This window comes from Vigna radiata, chromosome 6 (assembly GCF_000741045.1).
Source record: "Vigna radiata var. radiata cultivar VC1973A chromosome 6, Vradiata_ver6, whole genome shotgun sequence".
NCBI lineage: Eukaryota > Viridiplantae > Streptophyta > Magnoliopsida > Fabales > Fabaceae > Vigna > Vigna radiata.
Window position 1 is genome coordinate 4,617,610 of NC_028356.1, and position 13,000 is coordinate 4,630,609.

Sequence of the window (13,000 nt, forward strand, 5' to 3'; positions counted from 1 at the left end):
AGACAGAGAGCTTCAGAGAAAAACGAAAACCTAAAATGGAGAAAGAGAGAGAGTACTACGAAGGAGAAAGACTGACTCAAATGACTAAGGGTGTTTTTGGAACAACACAAACTCCCTTTTTTCAAATCGGTTTTTAAACTCAAAAAATAATAATTAAATCATCCAATACATTGCCGACACTTGTGGTTGTCAAAAAACGTTGTCAAATAGCGTTGTTAACATATCGGGATCCTATTTATTATGATGTTTGGATTAAACTACAACGGTCGGTCCAAGCTAACCAAAATAGTTGATTCTATGTAGTGCATTATTACTGGTAAGAGAATACTTCAAAAGCAATTGAAAGCAACCATTGAAGGAGCGGAGGAACATTATCAAAAAGAGAAAAAGACAAAAGAACGATGAAAAACTATGCATGATCATGGATGACAGAGTACTATCTGTGTATCTTTTTTCTAACTAGATAAATATGAGAAAATTCTGCTCAAACTTAAACTAAACTATGCATTTTGCTTGAGATGCCTTCATTTTTTTCTTACTTTATTTTATTTTTATTTCTGTTGTTTTATTATATCTCGCGTAATATAGAATATGCAAATGGACACGAATTTATCTGATAAGAATCAGATACAGTGAAGAATGTGGTAGCCAAACCCTAATAAAGCTTGGAAGTGGAAACATGGGCCATGGCAATAAGCAAGACGCAGATTTCCCAATGGAATGACCCCATTTGCCTCCTCTTTATCACAAACTACAGTGTTCACTGCTTCTAAATTTCTAATTTCAATTCCTTGATTTTCTCATCTTCACACGTTTTCTTGTTCCTTGTTCATAGTATCTGGCACCTCCCCATTGGATCACACCATTTTCAATCTAAACCAGCAATTATTATTTTCTTCCTATAGTCTCTCGATGTTTCTCACTCCTTTCAAGAATAAAATAAAAAGTAGAATCTCTACTTTCTCTTTTGACAGGCACTATTAATTCGTATTGCACTTTGTTATATATGTTTTACTTTTCTTAAACGCAGTTAGTTTTTACTTTGATTCTCTTATAGTTTTTCTTATAGATTTTCTCATTCAATCTCACATCTAAAATTCTGAACCACTAGTTCTTCACAAACATCTAAACATGGCAAGGTACCATGATCAGTACTACTACTTGTGGGAGTATTTGTCTTTTCCTCTCCACCTTGTGTTCTTCGTGTTGATCCTTTTCTTCGTGCTGGCGTTCTCCTGGTACATAAACTACGAGTCCTTGTTCGAGGACTTGCTTGTGCAGGTGAAGATCTTTCTGGCTCTGGTTCCACTGCTGTTGCTGCTGGTCGTTCACTGCCTCTCAAGTGGAGCCTCGTTCCCAATACCGTTGCCAGAAGAGAGAGAGTCGCTTCACAGAGCTGGAGGGTCTCCATGGGGAGTGGCACTGTTGCTTCTCTTTGTCTTGTTCATGATGGCTTACCAATCTTCCTTCCACCAACGTTGGTTTCCTTTGGCTACAAGATGAGATGATCACTGTTTCTGTCAAGAGGTATTGTAACACAGAGAACTTAGTCTGAGATCATTTTTCTCATATATCAGTTAATTTTCCTGTTGGTATCCATAGTCCAGTGAGTTATATATAGCTACAATAGGTTACATTTGCACGACTATATGGCAAATTTTGAAGCAGCTTCATGCAAGGTTGTATGTAAGATTAAATGGGCTATGCTATTTTCTTATGATGTGTTTTAGTTCTAGATAAATTATTACTCCATAACTCCAACTTTAGTAGGGTTCTTTTCTTTTCTTTTTTTTCTTGTTGTGGATTAATGAAGGAGAGTTCACAGGATTCTTGCAGAAGAGTATGATGAAGTCCAAGAAATTAATACAGAAATCTAGAAAATGATGGAAAAGTGGGTGGCCTTGTATAAAGAAGAAAAAGAAAGAATTCACTCACTTTTCTAACTGATATAACATCTCATGCTTCACTTTAAATTTTGTTTTTCCCTTTAAACGTTTACCAAAAAAAAAACAGAGATTTTTAGTTGAAATATTCACTAGTAACTTCCTAAATATATTAGATAAAATATTTTCAAAAAGTTATGTTGAAACACATACTTTAAAAATATGGATGTTTGAAATAAGAACTTGTGACTATTAGAATCTGTTTTGGTTCTTTCTTTACAGAATTTGGGCTCACAAAAGGAAGATTTAGTTTGAAAAGTTCACCTCAATAAGCAAAAATTTGTTGTTCGGCATCTTCTTCCTACACCTCCATAATTTTAATATGCACCCTCATAATTTTTTATTCTAAATGTCAAATTTAGAATATATTATGTATTTTGAAATATAAAATAAAATATATATATATATATATATATATATATATATATATATATATTTATGAATTATATACTTTAAAATACAATTTGTATATTTTGTGTATTATATATGTCCAAGGTTCTTTTGATTAAGACAATATAGAATCTACTCCTGATTGAATACTTGTTGAACTGTTAAATCAACCTATAATAATTAACGCGTATGTATTAAATCAGGATGACATCACATCAATCACATGATACTTAAAATAATTTAATATTAATTATAATAATTCAAGATTAACAAATTATTAAACATCATCTAAGTAAGAATTTATGATAAGTAATCTAAATAATGAGACACAATTCTTATCTAATTTGAAGGGAAACAATTCTTATCCAATTTAAAGGGAAAGAGATTGAAGGGTTAAAGTATTTGAAGTGTTTCTTATCCAATTTGAAGGGAAAGAAATTCAGGGTTAAAGTATTTGAAGTGTTCTTAAAATCTTTAAGTAGGTATATGTTTGGTTCTAGGAAAATATTTTGAATTGTATCCATTTAAATATAAAACATTGTATTTTGAATTGTATTCTTTATAATATAAAATATATAATTGAGATTATATAATTTAAGATGTAAAATTTATATTTTAAATCATACCATGAAAATATTAAAATGTATGGAAGTGAAAGTTAAAATTATGAATGTTTGTTGAGGCAACGCAAAATACTTGGGACAATGTTGCAACCATTGTGAGAACATTTTGCGTGAAAATAGGGATTTTGAATGAACAATGTATCAAACTTGAACAGTGGGCATCGACTAGACGTACATTTTTTAAACGTTATACATTGTTTGGACTTTGCCAATTGAATACAGCAGATCTTTCGCGTAAACTCTGAAAAATTATTTACTTCTAGTCTTCTACGATTTTAAAGGTGTTTGTTTTGGAAAATATATTTTTATTATAAAATATAATTTTATTTTATTTTTGAATACCGTATTACAATAGTAGAAATGTTTTTGCTAACCTTTTTTCATTAACTTTTATATATAATTTTGAAAAAAAGAAGAAGATATAAACATGTAAGACACTATCTATTTTCTCTAATTTTTTTTTTCTACTTTTTTTTCCTATCCAAATTCTTTTCATTCAAGATTGGGCCTTCTTCTTTCGGAGTCTGGAAGGGAGTTACTTCCTGTACCTCTCCAATTCCAACCCCCATCCCCCAATTTTTTTGGATTTTTTTTTTAAATACAAAATTAATCTTTATGTTTTTTTTTTTATTTTTACCGTTTTACACCTATTTACTAAAGTTAACCTACTCTTTTACAGTCTGCCTCAGTCAAAACACACAGACTCAAATTCCTCTCCTTCGTATTCCCACCCGCACCCCCACCGAAGTTTTTGAAACGCTCCTCCTCCAAACACTCTCTGCAACTCTCACTCTCCCATTTATACGTTAAAAATATATTTAAAAATAATACATCAAAACATATAAATTCTATTATTAAAATATCTAAAAATTAATATAAAAAGTAAACTAATAAAACAAATCTTAAAAATGGAATGGGGGTGGGAGTTAGAATTGGGGAGGTACAGGGAGTAACCCCCGTGAGGAAAGAACAAAAGAAATCAGGCCCAATGTGAAAATTGGGGTTTGGCCTATATTTATTTTTAGGGTGAAAGAGCAGAGGGGAAAGTTTTGAAGTTTTGCAAAGGTAGTGTGGTGAGCGAGCATGGGAAGCAGAATGGGAAGAAGGGTGGTGCAGTTTGCGAATCTACCCATAAAACTTTTGATGCCGAAAACCTTCACCAACATCCAAGAAATTGCACTGAAGACCATTCCTTCCGCTTCGAAGATCGAAATCAAGCGTGTTCTTGAATCCCTCTACGGGTTCGAGGTCGAGAAGGTTCATACATTGAACATGGAGGGTAAAAAGAGGAAATGGGGCGGGTTGTTGATCGCCAAACCCGATTACAAAAAGGCTTATGTCACTCTCAAGAACCCGCTCTCCCTTTCGCCCGATCTCTACCCGATCCGAATCATCGAGGAGGATAAGAGGAGGGTCAACAAGCAAACCACGTCCAGCGTCGTCGAGGAAGAGACCCACGCCAGGAGTCACTGGCTCGATGACAGAAAAGAGACCCAGCAGCCCTTCAGGGCCCAACGGCCCTTCCGGGCCCAACAGCATGGGCGTTTGGGCCGCCGCGAGAGTGCCAATGATGCCAAGTTCCCCTGGTCCAGCATGAGGTCTGGTAGTAGTTCTACTTGATAGTTGATGTTGTTGTTGCTGTTTTCTAGGAGATGGTTGTAGCTGTCAATATATTTTGTCTGTTGAAGTGTAACAGAAATGGTGTATGGTGCGATGGGTTTTGTTCATTAGTGGTAATTGTGCTAATAAATTTTCTTCTTAAACTCGGTTGATTTTGATTGAGTAGAACCACATGTTTCTACTTATGGGAATCCTTGTCTTGCAAATTCTCAAGATTTTGAAGTGAAGTAGAAATGCATACAGTTTTTCCTCCTCCCTCTCGTTGCCCGCACCCCACGCCTACAATTTGTTTTATGCTATATACTTGTCAAACATTTATAGAGACAAATTTGGATACAGTTCTGTTTTGTATTGTTCTCTTATCAGAATTGAAGTTGTATTTCGGTAACTTGCATCATAAAAGTCTGAATTAGAAGATTTTGCAGATTATCAAGGTAAAATTTAATTTCTAATTGGTTAACAGCAATAACAGTACTTTGATCTAAGTTGTTTTCTTTTATAGATAAGCAATTTAATTGGTCTGAGTCACTCATGCAGTTGGCTTTGTATATGCTTCAAAATGTGAGGAAGTGTTTGCAAAGAGAACAACAGAAGCACCTGGTATCTGCCGATGGTAAATATTGAATGAAATGCATTTCATCACGGTATGGAGACACTTTATGTATACAAATATCTTCTGACTAAGTAACTATGGTATATCTAAATATTATCAAGCTTGTATATATGGAGTCCGTACTCGTAAAAGAAAAGTTTACCAATTTTGTTCGGAATATAAGGTGGAGCAAATTTTTACATAATGTCTTTAGATGTTGCGTACTTTTCTTTTTTTCTGGACAACCCATTATGGATCTTTTAAAGGGGTTCATTTTTTGTTCTCGTCAATTTTGGTATGATCTACATTCTCATAAGGATTAAGATTTTTGGACCATGCTGCATCCTATTCTACAGCTTTTGCAGTACTGCATGCCACACAAGTAAATCATGTTTTGCAAAAACCAACCTTAAATAGTAATAGAAGTGCGATGTTGTGAACTTCTTACAAGAAGATCAAGTCTTAATCGTTTCCTATCATGTGGGGTGTTGTGAACTTCTTACAAGAAGATCAAGCCTTTTTTTCTCCGATCTTTTCAAGGATGTGAGTTTTTTCAAAACCCTGTTCTATCTTAGTAGGTTATCTACATGTGGAGGATGGCCTATTGAAGATAGACTCTTTTTTCTATAATTCTGTTTTTCAAAATCAATGAATCATTTTTTGTTCTTATTATTCTAAAGTTTTTACTTAGACTTTTAGGACTTCATTTGACATTTTCGTTTACTTTGAACAGTGTCTCATTGTATTTTCTCTGCTCCAAATTTTGAGTGATTAGATCATTTGTAGAGTTGAACATGATTTTCAAATGCTGAGCTATTTAGTCACAACTCTTAAATCCTTTTTAGCAGTTAATAGAAGGTTTCCAAAAACAGTAAAGTCTTATGTAGAAGCTCATTACATGCTTGTATGATAAAATGAATGTTAATGAAGTCTACCTATTCATGTGACTCATTCAAAGGTAGTTTAAACTCCATGTCTACCATAAAACAAAGTTGTGATTCTTCTTCTATATGTCTTCATCTTCAAAGTCAATTAAGTCAAATTTTCCCATGTGACATTAGATTTTTCTTGGTATCATTTTTGACAAACTTCTTTCGTTTGACTTTTCCTACTTTGAACATTATGACTTGAAGTGTCCAAGTTTCTTATCTCACAGATCTGCCTTGTGTCCTTTTTATCCTTTAGATTTTTATTTTGCTTTATCATCCTTTGAATCCTTCTCTTATTTTCCAAATCGGATTAAGTTCTGTTGATGAAGAGTATTTGCCATCTCGTATGTTTTTACATTTCAATTTTCTTAGTTTGTTTATAATTATGTACATTATTATGTTATCTAGTAAGAACGTAATTATGACATTTATCTTTGCTCTTGATCTTTCTATCCATTTCACTATTGAAAACAACTTCTCTTCACTATATCAGCAAGAATTTCAATATATTTTTGTAGTATGTTGCACTTGTCTCTAAATTTTTCATTAATTTTGCACTTACTTGCCCCTCCAATGATGGTTATAGACACTCATAACAGTAACAGAGAAGATATCTCAATTTGTGCATATATTTTTGTTTTCCAAAATTACTCATAATATTACATATTCTCTCAGACAAAAAAAAGAGTCTATTACCTGCATAACTACTAGCAATCATAAACTTGTATTTAAAGAAAGCATTTTCTATTCTCTATTTTTTAACTTTCATGATCGTCTTCCTTTCCAAACAATATAACAAGTTTTATATGATTATTTTATTTTAATGCTAAAAAATACAACAGTGTAATAAAATGCTGACACATGCATATGTTTGTGCTGGCTCTTGTAAAGCAAGTGAATAAAATATTGAATTTGGAGAGTTAGATGTATAATAAACTGAGTAATGTTGTTGAATGTAAGTACTGGTTTAGGAATAGCAGATTCGAGCTTATCGCGTGTTGGTTGAAGCATGCAACATCAATAATTGAGCAAAAATAATGTGTGACTGAAAACTTCACTGCATTTGATACCATTACATTCGAGTAATGCCATTGCTATCAATTTTGATGTGATTGTGCTATCGTTTTAAATGCATTAGAACAATAGTATATGGCAGTACTGATACAACACTTCTTACCAAACATGGCGTGAATCTATCTTTCTCACTTTTAACTTTTTAAAACAAAATTTGCTATGTGATGGTAGGTACAATTCGTTAAGTTCAACACAAAAATAATTGATGTGTCTTGATTGATAAACTATACTCCAACTATAGTTTATTTGTTTAGAGATAACCTTAAAATCCGATCGAGACTGTATAAACTAATATAAACTTCAGTAAGCACGGATTGTATAAGTTGTAGCGCACATAGTCTATTTTTTCTGTCATAAAAAGTTATGACATAACAAAAACTTATCATAATAAAACAGATTTATTATAGCAATGAAAACCTTATAATAATAAATCAGTTTTATTATAACATGTAAACTATTAATAGAGTAAAAACTTTACATGAAAGAGATTTCATGTAAAGTTATGCCACTCAGTGTAGTATATATCAGGGAATGAGATAATAGTTTAAAATAAGAGTTGGTGGACAAACTTTAATATATCAGAGAATGAGAGACTATTTATAAAATAAAGGTTGGTTGATAAAATTTATTGGTTTTTACTTAAGAGTTGTGAGTAGATGAAATTGTTTTTCGAAGCTTGTACAACATATTTTAATAGTTTTTATATCACAATAATATCAATCATAATAGTAGTAGTAATAGTATGTATGTTATTATTTTTTATTCTTTATATGCATTAATTAGTTAAATAAATTTTGATAATAAATATAATTATTAAAATTAGTATTTTTATTAAATATTTTTAACAATATTAAGCTTATTTTTACTTATAAGAGTTTAAAAATAAAACAGTGAACAAATTAATGACATGAAAATTCATTTTCTTAAAATAAAAAATTGGAGAGAGTATCGTGAAAATTTTAATTAATGTAGAAGATGGAAGAAGAGACTGTCTTTAAAAAAGTAAAATTTCATATGACGAAATTTTATTTTCACATCTATAATTTGTAACGTGTCATGTATTTTTTTAAAAGAACATGATTAATATTTATATAATTAACTAAATTTATGAATACAAATAAATTTGATTTAATTAAGAATAGAAATTTTAATAAAAATATTTGTAAAAGTTTATATACAAATTAAATTTTGTTTGAATTTAAAGAAGAATAAAATTGTTTAATTTAAAAGAAATGAGATAAATAAAAATATAAGTAGGACAAAATAAAAATATACCAACGAAATTGAGATTAATGCAATAATATTTATCACTGAGTCACATTATCATTGTTATGTAGTATAATGTTGATATGTGATAATTTTTTAAAAGTAAAAACAATTAAAAAATTTTAAAGAATTTAAAAAAATCATTCGATGATATGTGTTATCTTCTTTAACATATTAGCATAAAATTTAAAAAAAAAAAAAAAAAAGTGACAGACGTATTAGAAAAAAGTCACAATAAAATCTATATATTTATGATTAAAAAAAAAATAGTGATTGAAGGAAAAGTTGTAAGTGATTATAAAAGTATATAATTTACAACCGTTAATAAGCCCATTGACAGTTACAACAATGAGTAATATATAATTTCGGGTTAAATATGTTTTTAGTCCTTATTTTGGGGCGATTTTAGTTTTAGTCCCTCTTTTAAATTAAGGTACAATTTAGTCCTTCAACTTTAGAAAACTCTGGTTTTAGTCCTTTTTATCAAATTTTTTTTAATTTTATTTGTTGTTTCAAATGCGTTTCTCAATTAATATTGAAGCAAAAATATGTCAAACAATGTAAATAATCAAAATGCTATAATGAAACGTACTTGAAGCAGCAAATAAAGTTAAAACAATTTGGTAAAAATGACTAAAACCAAAGTTTTCTAAAGTTGAAGGACTAAATTGTACATTAGTTTGAAAGAGAGACTAAAACTAAAATCGCCCCAAAATATAGGGACTAAAAACATATTTAACCCTATAATTTGAATGACAACAACAATAAATAAATTATTATAAGGTGAATGACCAATGATGAAGAATAAACTCGTTGTTGCGGGTATCATTCAAATTTGTTTCGTGTTGAAAAAACAATTGATATTAATCTTGCATAAAGATAGATAATATACTATGTTTTAAATTGGGTACGATAATATATATATATATATATATATATATATATATATATATTCAATTATTTGTACGCAATTTTAATATTTTATTTATTATTTATTTTATTTTTACATGAATGAATTTAATTCTCAATTGCAATTGGTTAATGGTATAAATTCTTAATTGATTGGTTAACATAATACAATTTCTATCATCTTTCAAATGTTTGATTAGTTCGAGATATTATATCTCATATTTTCTTAATTTTTTTAATGTGTTTTCTTAATCATAATTTTAATTATATATTTTTTTGCATGATTTTGTTTAATGGTACATCAAATCGTTTCTAAAACATGATTTTACTTTTTTTTAATAGTTTACTTTTTATCTATTTGTATAATATAGAATATTATTTTGATATTTTTTTTATAATTATTTTTGTTTCCTAACATGTTTTTATAAGTGAAAATTTATCATTGTGATTTTATAAAAATGTTTAAATTACTATAATATAACAATTTATAATCATAATTTATTTTTTTTATCAACATCCAACATAAACTAAAATTCCAAAATTAAAAAATATCTGTGTTTAAATTTGAATTTAATTTTTTTCTCTATACAAGTTAATTCAAGTGATGTATTATAATTTTTATTATTACAATAAAAGATATCTAGATTTAAAAAATGAAATAAAAAGATATTTCAAACATTTTAAAACTTTATTATTTGTTTTCTTTTAATAATTTTTAAAAATAATTTTTTACTTTATCAATTTCATTTGTGTTATTTTTTTCATGTGTTACCTAACGTGTAGTATCAAGAATTGAGATTTACAATAAACTCTCTTTCAACATATTTGAAAGTTTTTAATTGATGCTTAAAAAAATGGATACGAATTAACAATCACACATGAAAATTAAATAAAACAATAAATTTATATTCGCTAAATACGATATTGAAAATAAGATTCAATTTTTACTTTAAAAAATAAAAATGAGATAATGAAATTCACATCAAGCTCACTCTTTCAGATAATCTTAAAATATTGATTATCTAAAAATAAATACATATATTTGTAATGTATTATGTATGAGAGATATTCACATGCTTGATGTAAAGAATAAATTGGTGATGGTGTCCTAACAATAAATTGGTCATTATGAGTGTGGACAGTGGTTGATTTTACAATTGAATATAATTTATGCGAAACCAAGATATAAATCAATCAATAATGGAGGCATTCTAGAAAATGGTAACTATAGAATTTATAGTGAGATATGAATCATTTGTTAGTAATATTGAATTTCATTAAAATAACTGTTAAAATATTTTGTTATAATTTTATTCTTTCATGATTACTATAACATGATTAATATGGATTGTGGGCGACATTAAATTGAAATATATTTTAATTATAATGAAAATATAACTTAAACATTTATTATGTTTTATCTATAATAAAATTATAAAAATTATTTATATTTAATTTAATTATTATAATTTTGTTATTTTTATAATAAAAAATTTTATGTTTTCACTAATAAATAATAATAAAATAAATAATTAATTTATTATTACATCTTCAGTAATATTGAAAATAATTTATCATTAAACTTTGATTTATTTTAAAAAAAAATATAAATTTGATTAAAAAAATGTTAAAAAGTAAGTAAGAAATGTAAAGTAAAAGAATGTCTACAATGTGTAAATCACATTTTAATAATATATAAAATTATTAAAATAAAATATTATATATATATATATATATATATATGATAAAATAATAACTAGATGAAATAAACTTACTATTTTAACAAGAGATTTACATATTGTAGAACCATGTAATACTAAAAAAACTAAAAAAAGTCTTCAGTTCACACCATTTAGGTGTTCATTGTAAAAGAGCAAAACATATACAAAAACAGAAAACACAAAAACAATATCATTAAAACGTATAGACAACACAAAAGTAAGGTTAAGTTAGTGGTAAAATAGTTCATCGTAATACAATAAAATTTCATTATACATTAATTATATTACATACATAATAAACATTCATCTTAATCATATCAAAGACTTAGAGTTAACCCATCAAATATAATATGAATGTCGAGCTATAGTGGTTCATGTACTTGTGGTGACCTCTACTGCTCTGTGGAGTCATTGTCAATGGATTTTAATTAAATCATACTATCATCTAAATAATCATAAATCATACTTATAAATTAACAATTAATAACAAATATCAGCTTTCCTTACCTTTTAGGAGCTCAAACCAACTTTAGAAAACTCTACCTTGCTCTCTCAGTTGAAAAAGATCAAAGAACAACTATAGAGAACGAAAACATGACCAAGATATATCATAAAAACCATTGATCAATAGAGAACCGAAGAGAAAGCTTAGACCATAAATGTGACAGAGGAAAACTTCACATGCATTGAAGTACGTAAAACCAGAAGAAGAGTAAAAATCTCATTTACTCTATTTAAGAAACCGAACAGAGATTTCATTACAAGAATCACACAGAAAAGTCTTCAATATTCAAATAAATAAATAGAATGCAAAATTATTTAAAAAAAAGACAAAAATAATTCTAAAAATATAATTTCTAATAAATTTTAAAATAATAGAATTTGTTTATAATAATTCATTTTATATTAAAATTTGACTTTTTAATAATTAAAAATTATTAAAAAAAACAATTTAGAAATGAGAAATATTTAGGTAGTCAATATGAGAAGTGCATAGAAATACATACATTTGTCATTTACTATTTATGAATTGTTCACAGTGATGTAAAGAGTAAACCACTGACGTTGAATGATGATAACAATAAAATAAATAGATCATTTATGAAGCAATAATTGGTGACTTTACGTAACTTTATGATTTATTGATTTGTGTGAGTAATAAAAAAATAAATAAGAAAGTTGATGTTTATTATAGTAAAAATGTAGAAGCAGTGGAAAAGTAAATGGTGTTGGTGTGGTTGATGATGTAGGCTTTTGGATGCACATTGTTCCCTGGTAGGTGAAGGTACAGAAGAAGGAAGACATAAAAAGAAGAAAAAGGAGAAAATGAATAAAAAAATGAAAAAAGTGGTTGGGTTGGCTAAAAGCATTGACTGTTGTTTGTGAGGAAGACAAAGAGAACCACTCCAACGTCTCAAACAAAAATGCCTTCTTTCATGGCCCACCTAAACCAAAATTTCTTATAAACTCACACCACCATCATCATATCATCATCATCATCATGCTGCTTTTCTTCCCTTCCCATGAAGAACAACAACAACAACTTCTTCCATATTCGACCGTTCTTCGATGATGTTTTTTGTCACCAACATGGCCCAAAGACGCGGTTTTGAAGAGGACCAGGGTTCTCGTTTCAGATTAGGCGGCGTACATGGGAAAGCCAGGCATTTCTTCAACTTTTATTTTTCTTTAATCTTCTTTTCTGTTGCAATTAATTCATCATCGCTTTTTTCATTTTTGTGGCTCCAGTAGCCCTTAGAAAATAGTTCCTGCTACAAGACATTTGTAAACCGTTCTAGAACATCATGGTCATCAGATTACAACACTCATGAAATAAACATTTGTGACTGGTTTTCCATGTCCCTCTTCATTTGCATGTTGCTCTCTCTTTCTGTAGGTCCAAAATATTAGTGTTATATAGCATTGATTAGGT

The 13,000-nt window shown here is 28.7% G+C and overlaps 2 protein-coding genes across 4 annotated transcripts; both read left to right on the top strand.

Moving 5' to 3' along the window:
• The first annotated feature begins 674 nt into the window (after window positions 1-674).
• On the top strand, window positions 675-1,766 carry LOC106764270. Its single transcript, XM_014648534.2, has one exon. The coding sequence runs from the start codon at window positions 1,132-1,134 to the stop codon at window positions 1,501-1,503; it is 372 nt and encodes a 123-aa protein (XP_014504020.1). The 5' UTR covers window positions 675-1,131; the 3' UTR covers window positions 1,504-1,766.
• Window positions 1,767-3,975: 2,209 nt separating this feature from the next.
• On the top strand, window positions 3,976-5,351 carry LOC106764124 (50S ribosomal protein L23). Of its 3 annotated transcripts, XM_022781956.1 has the most exons (3): window positions 3,976-4,554; window positions 4,943-5,010; window positions 5,114-5,351. In XM_022781956.1, the coding sequence occupies exons 1-2, from the start codon at window positions 4,040-4,042 to the stop codon at window positions 4,962-4,964; spliced, it is 537 nt and encodes a 178-aa protein (XP_022637677.1). In that variant the 5' UTR covers window positions 3,976-4,039; the 3' UTR covers window positions 4,965-5,010; window positions 5,114-5,351. The 3 variants fall into 3 exon arrangements, with proteins under 3 accessions (XP_022637677.1, XP_022637678.1, XP_022637676.1); XM_022781957.1 differs by lacking the exon at window positions 4,943-5,010 and having other exon boundaries at window positions 5,079-5,351; XM_022781955.1 differs by lacking the exon at window positions 4,943-5,010.
• The last annotated feature ends 7,649 nt before the right edge of the window (window positions 5,352-13,000 follow it).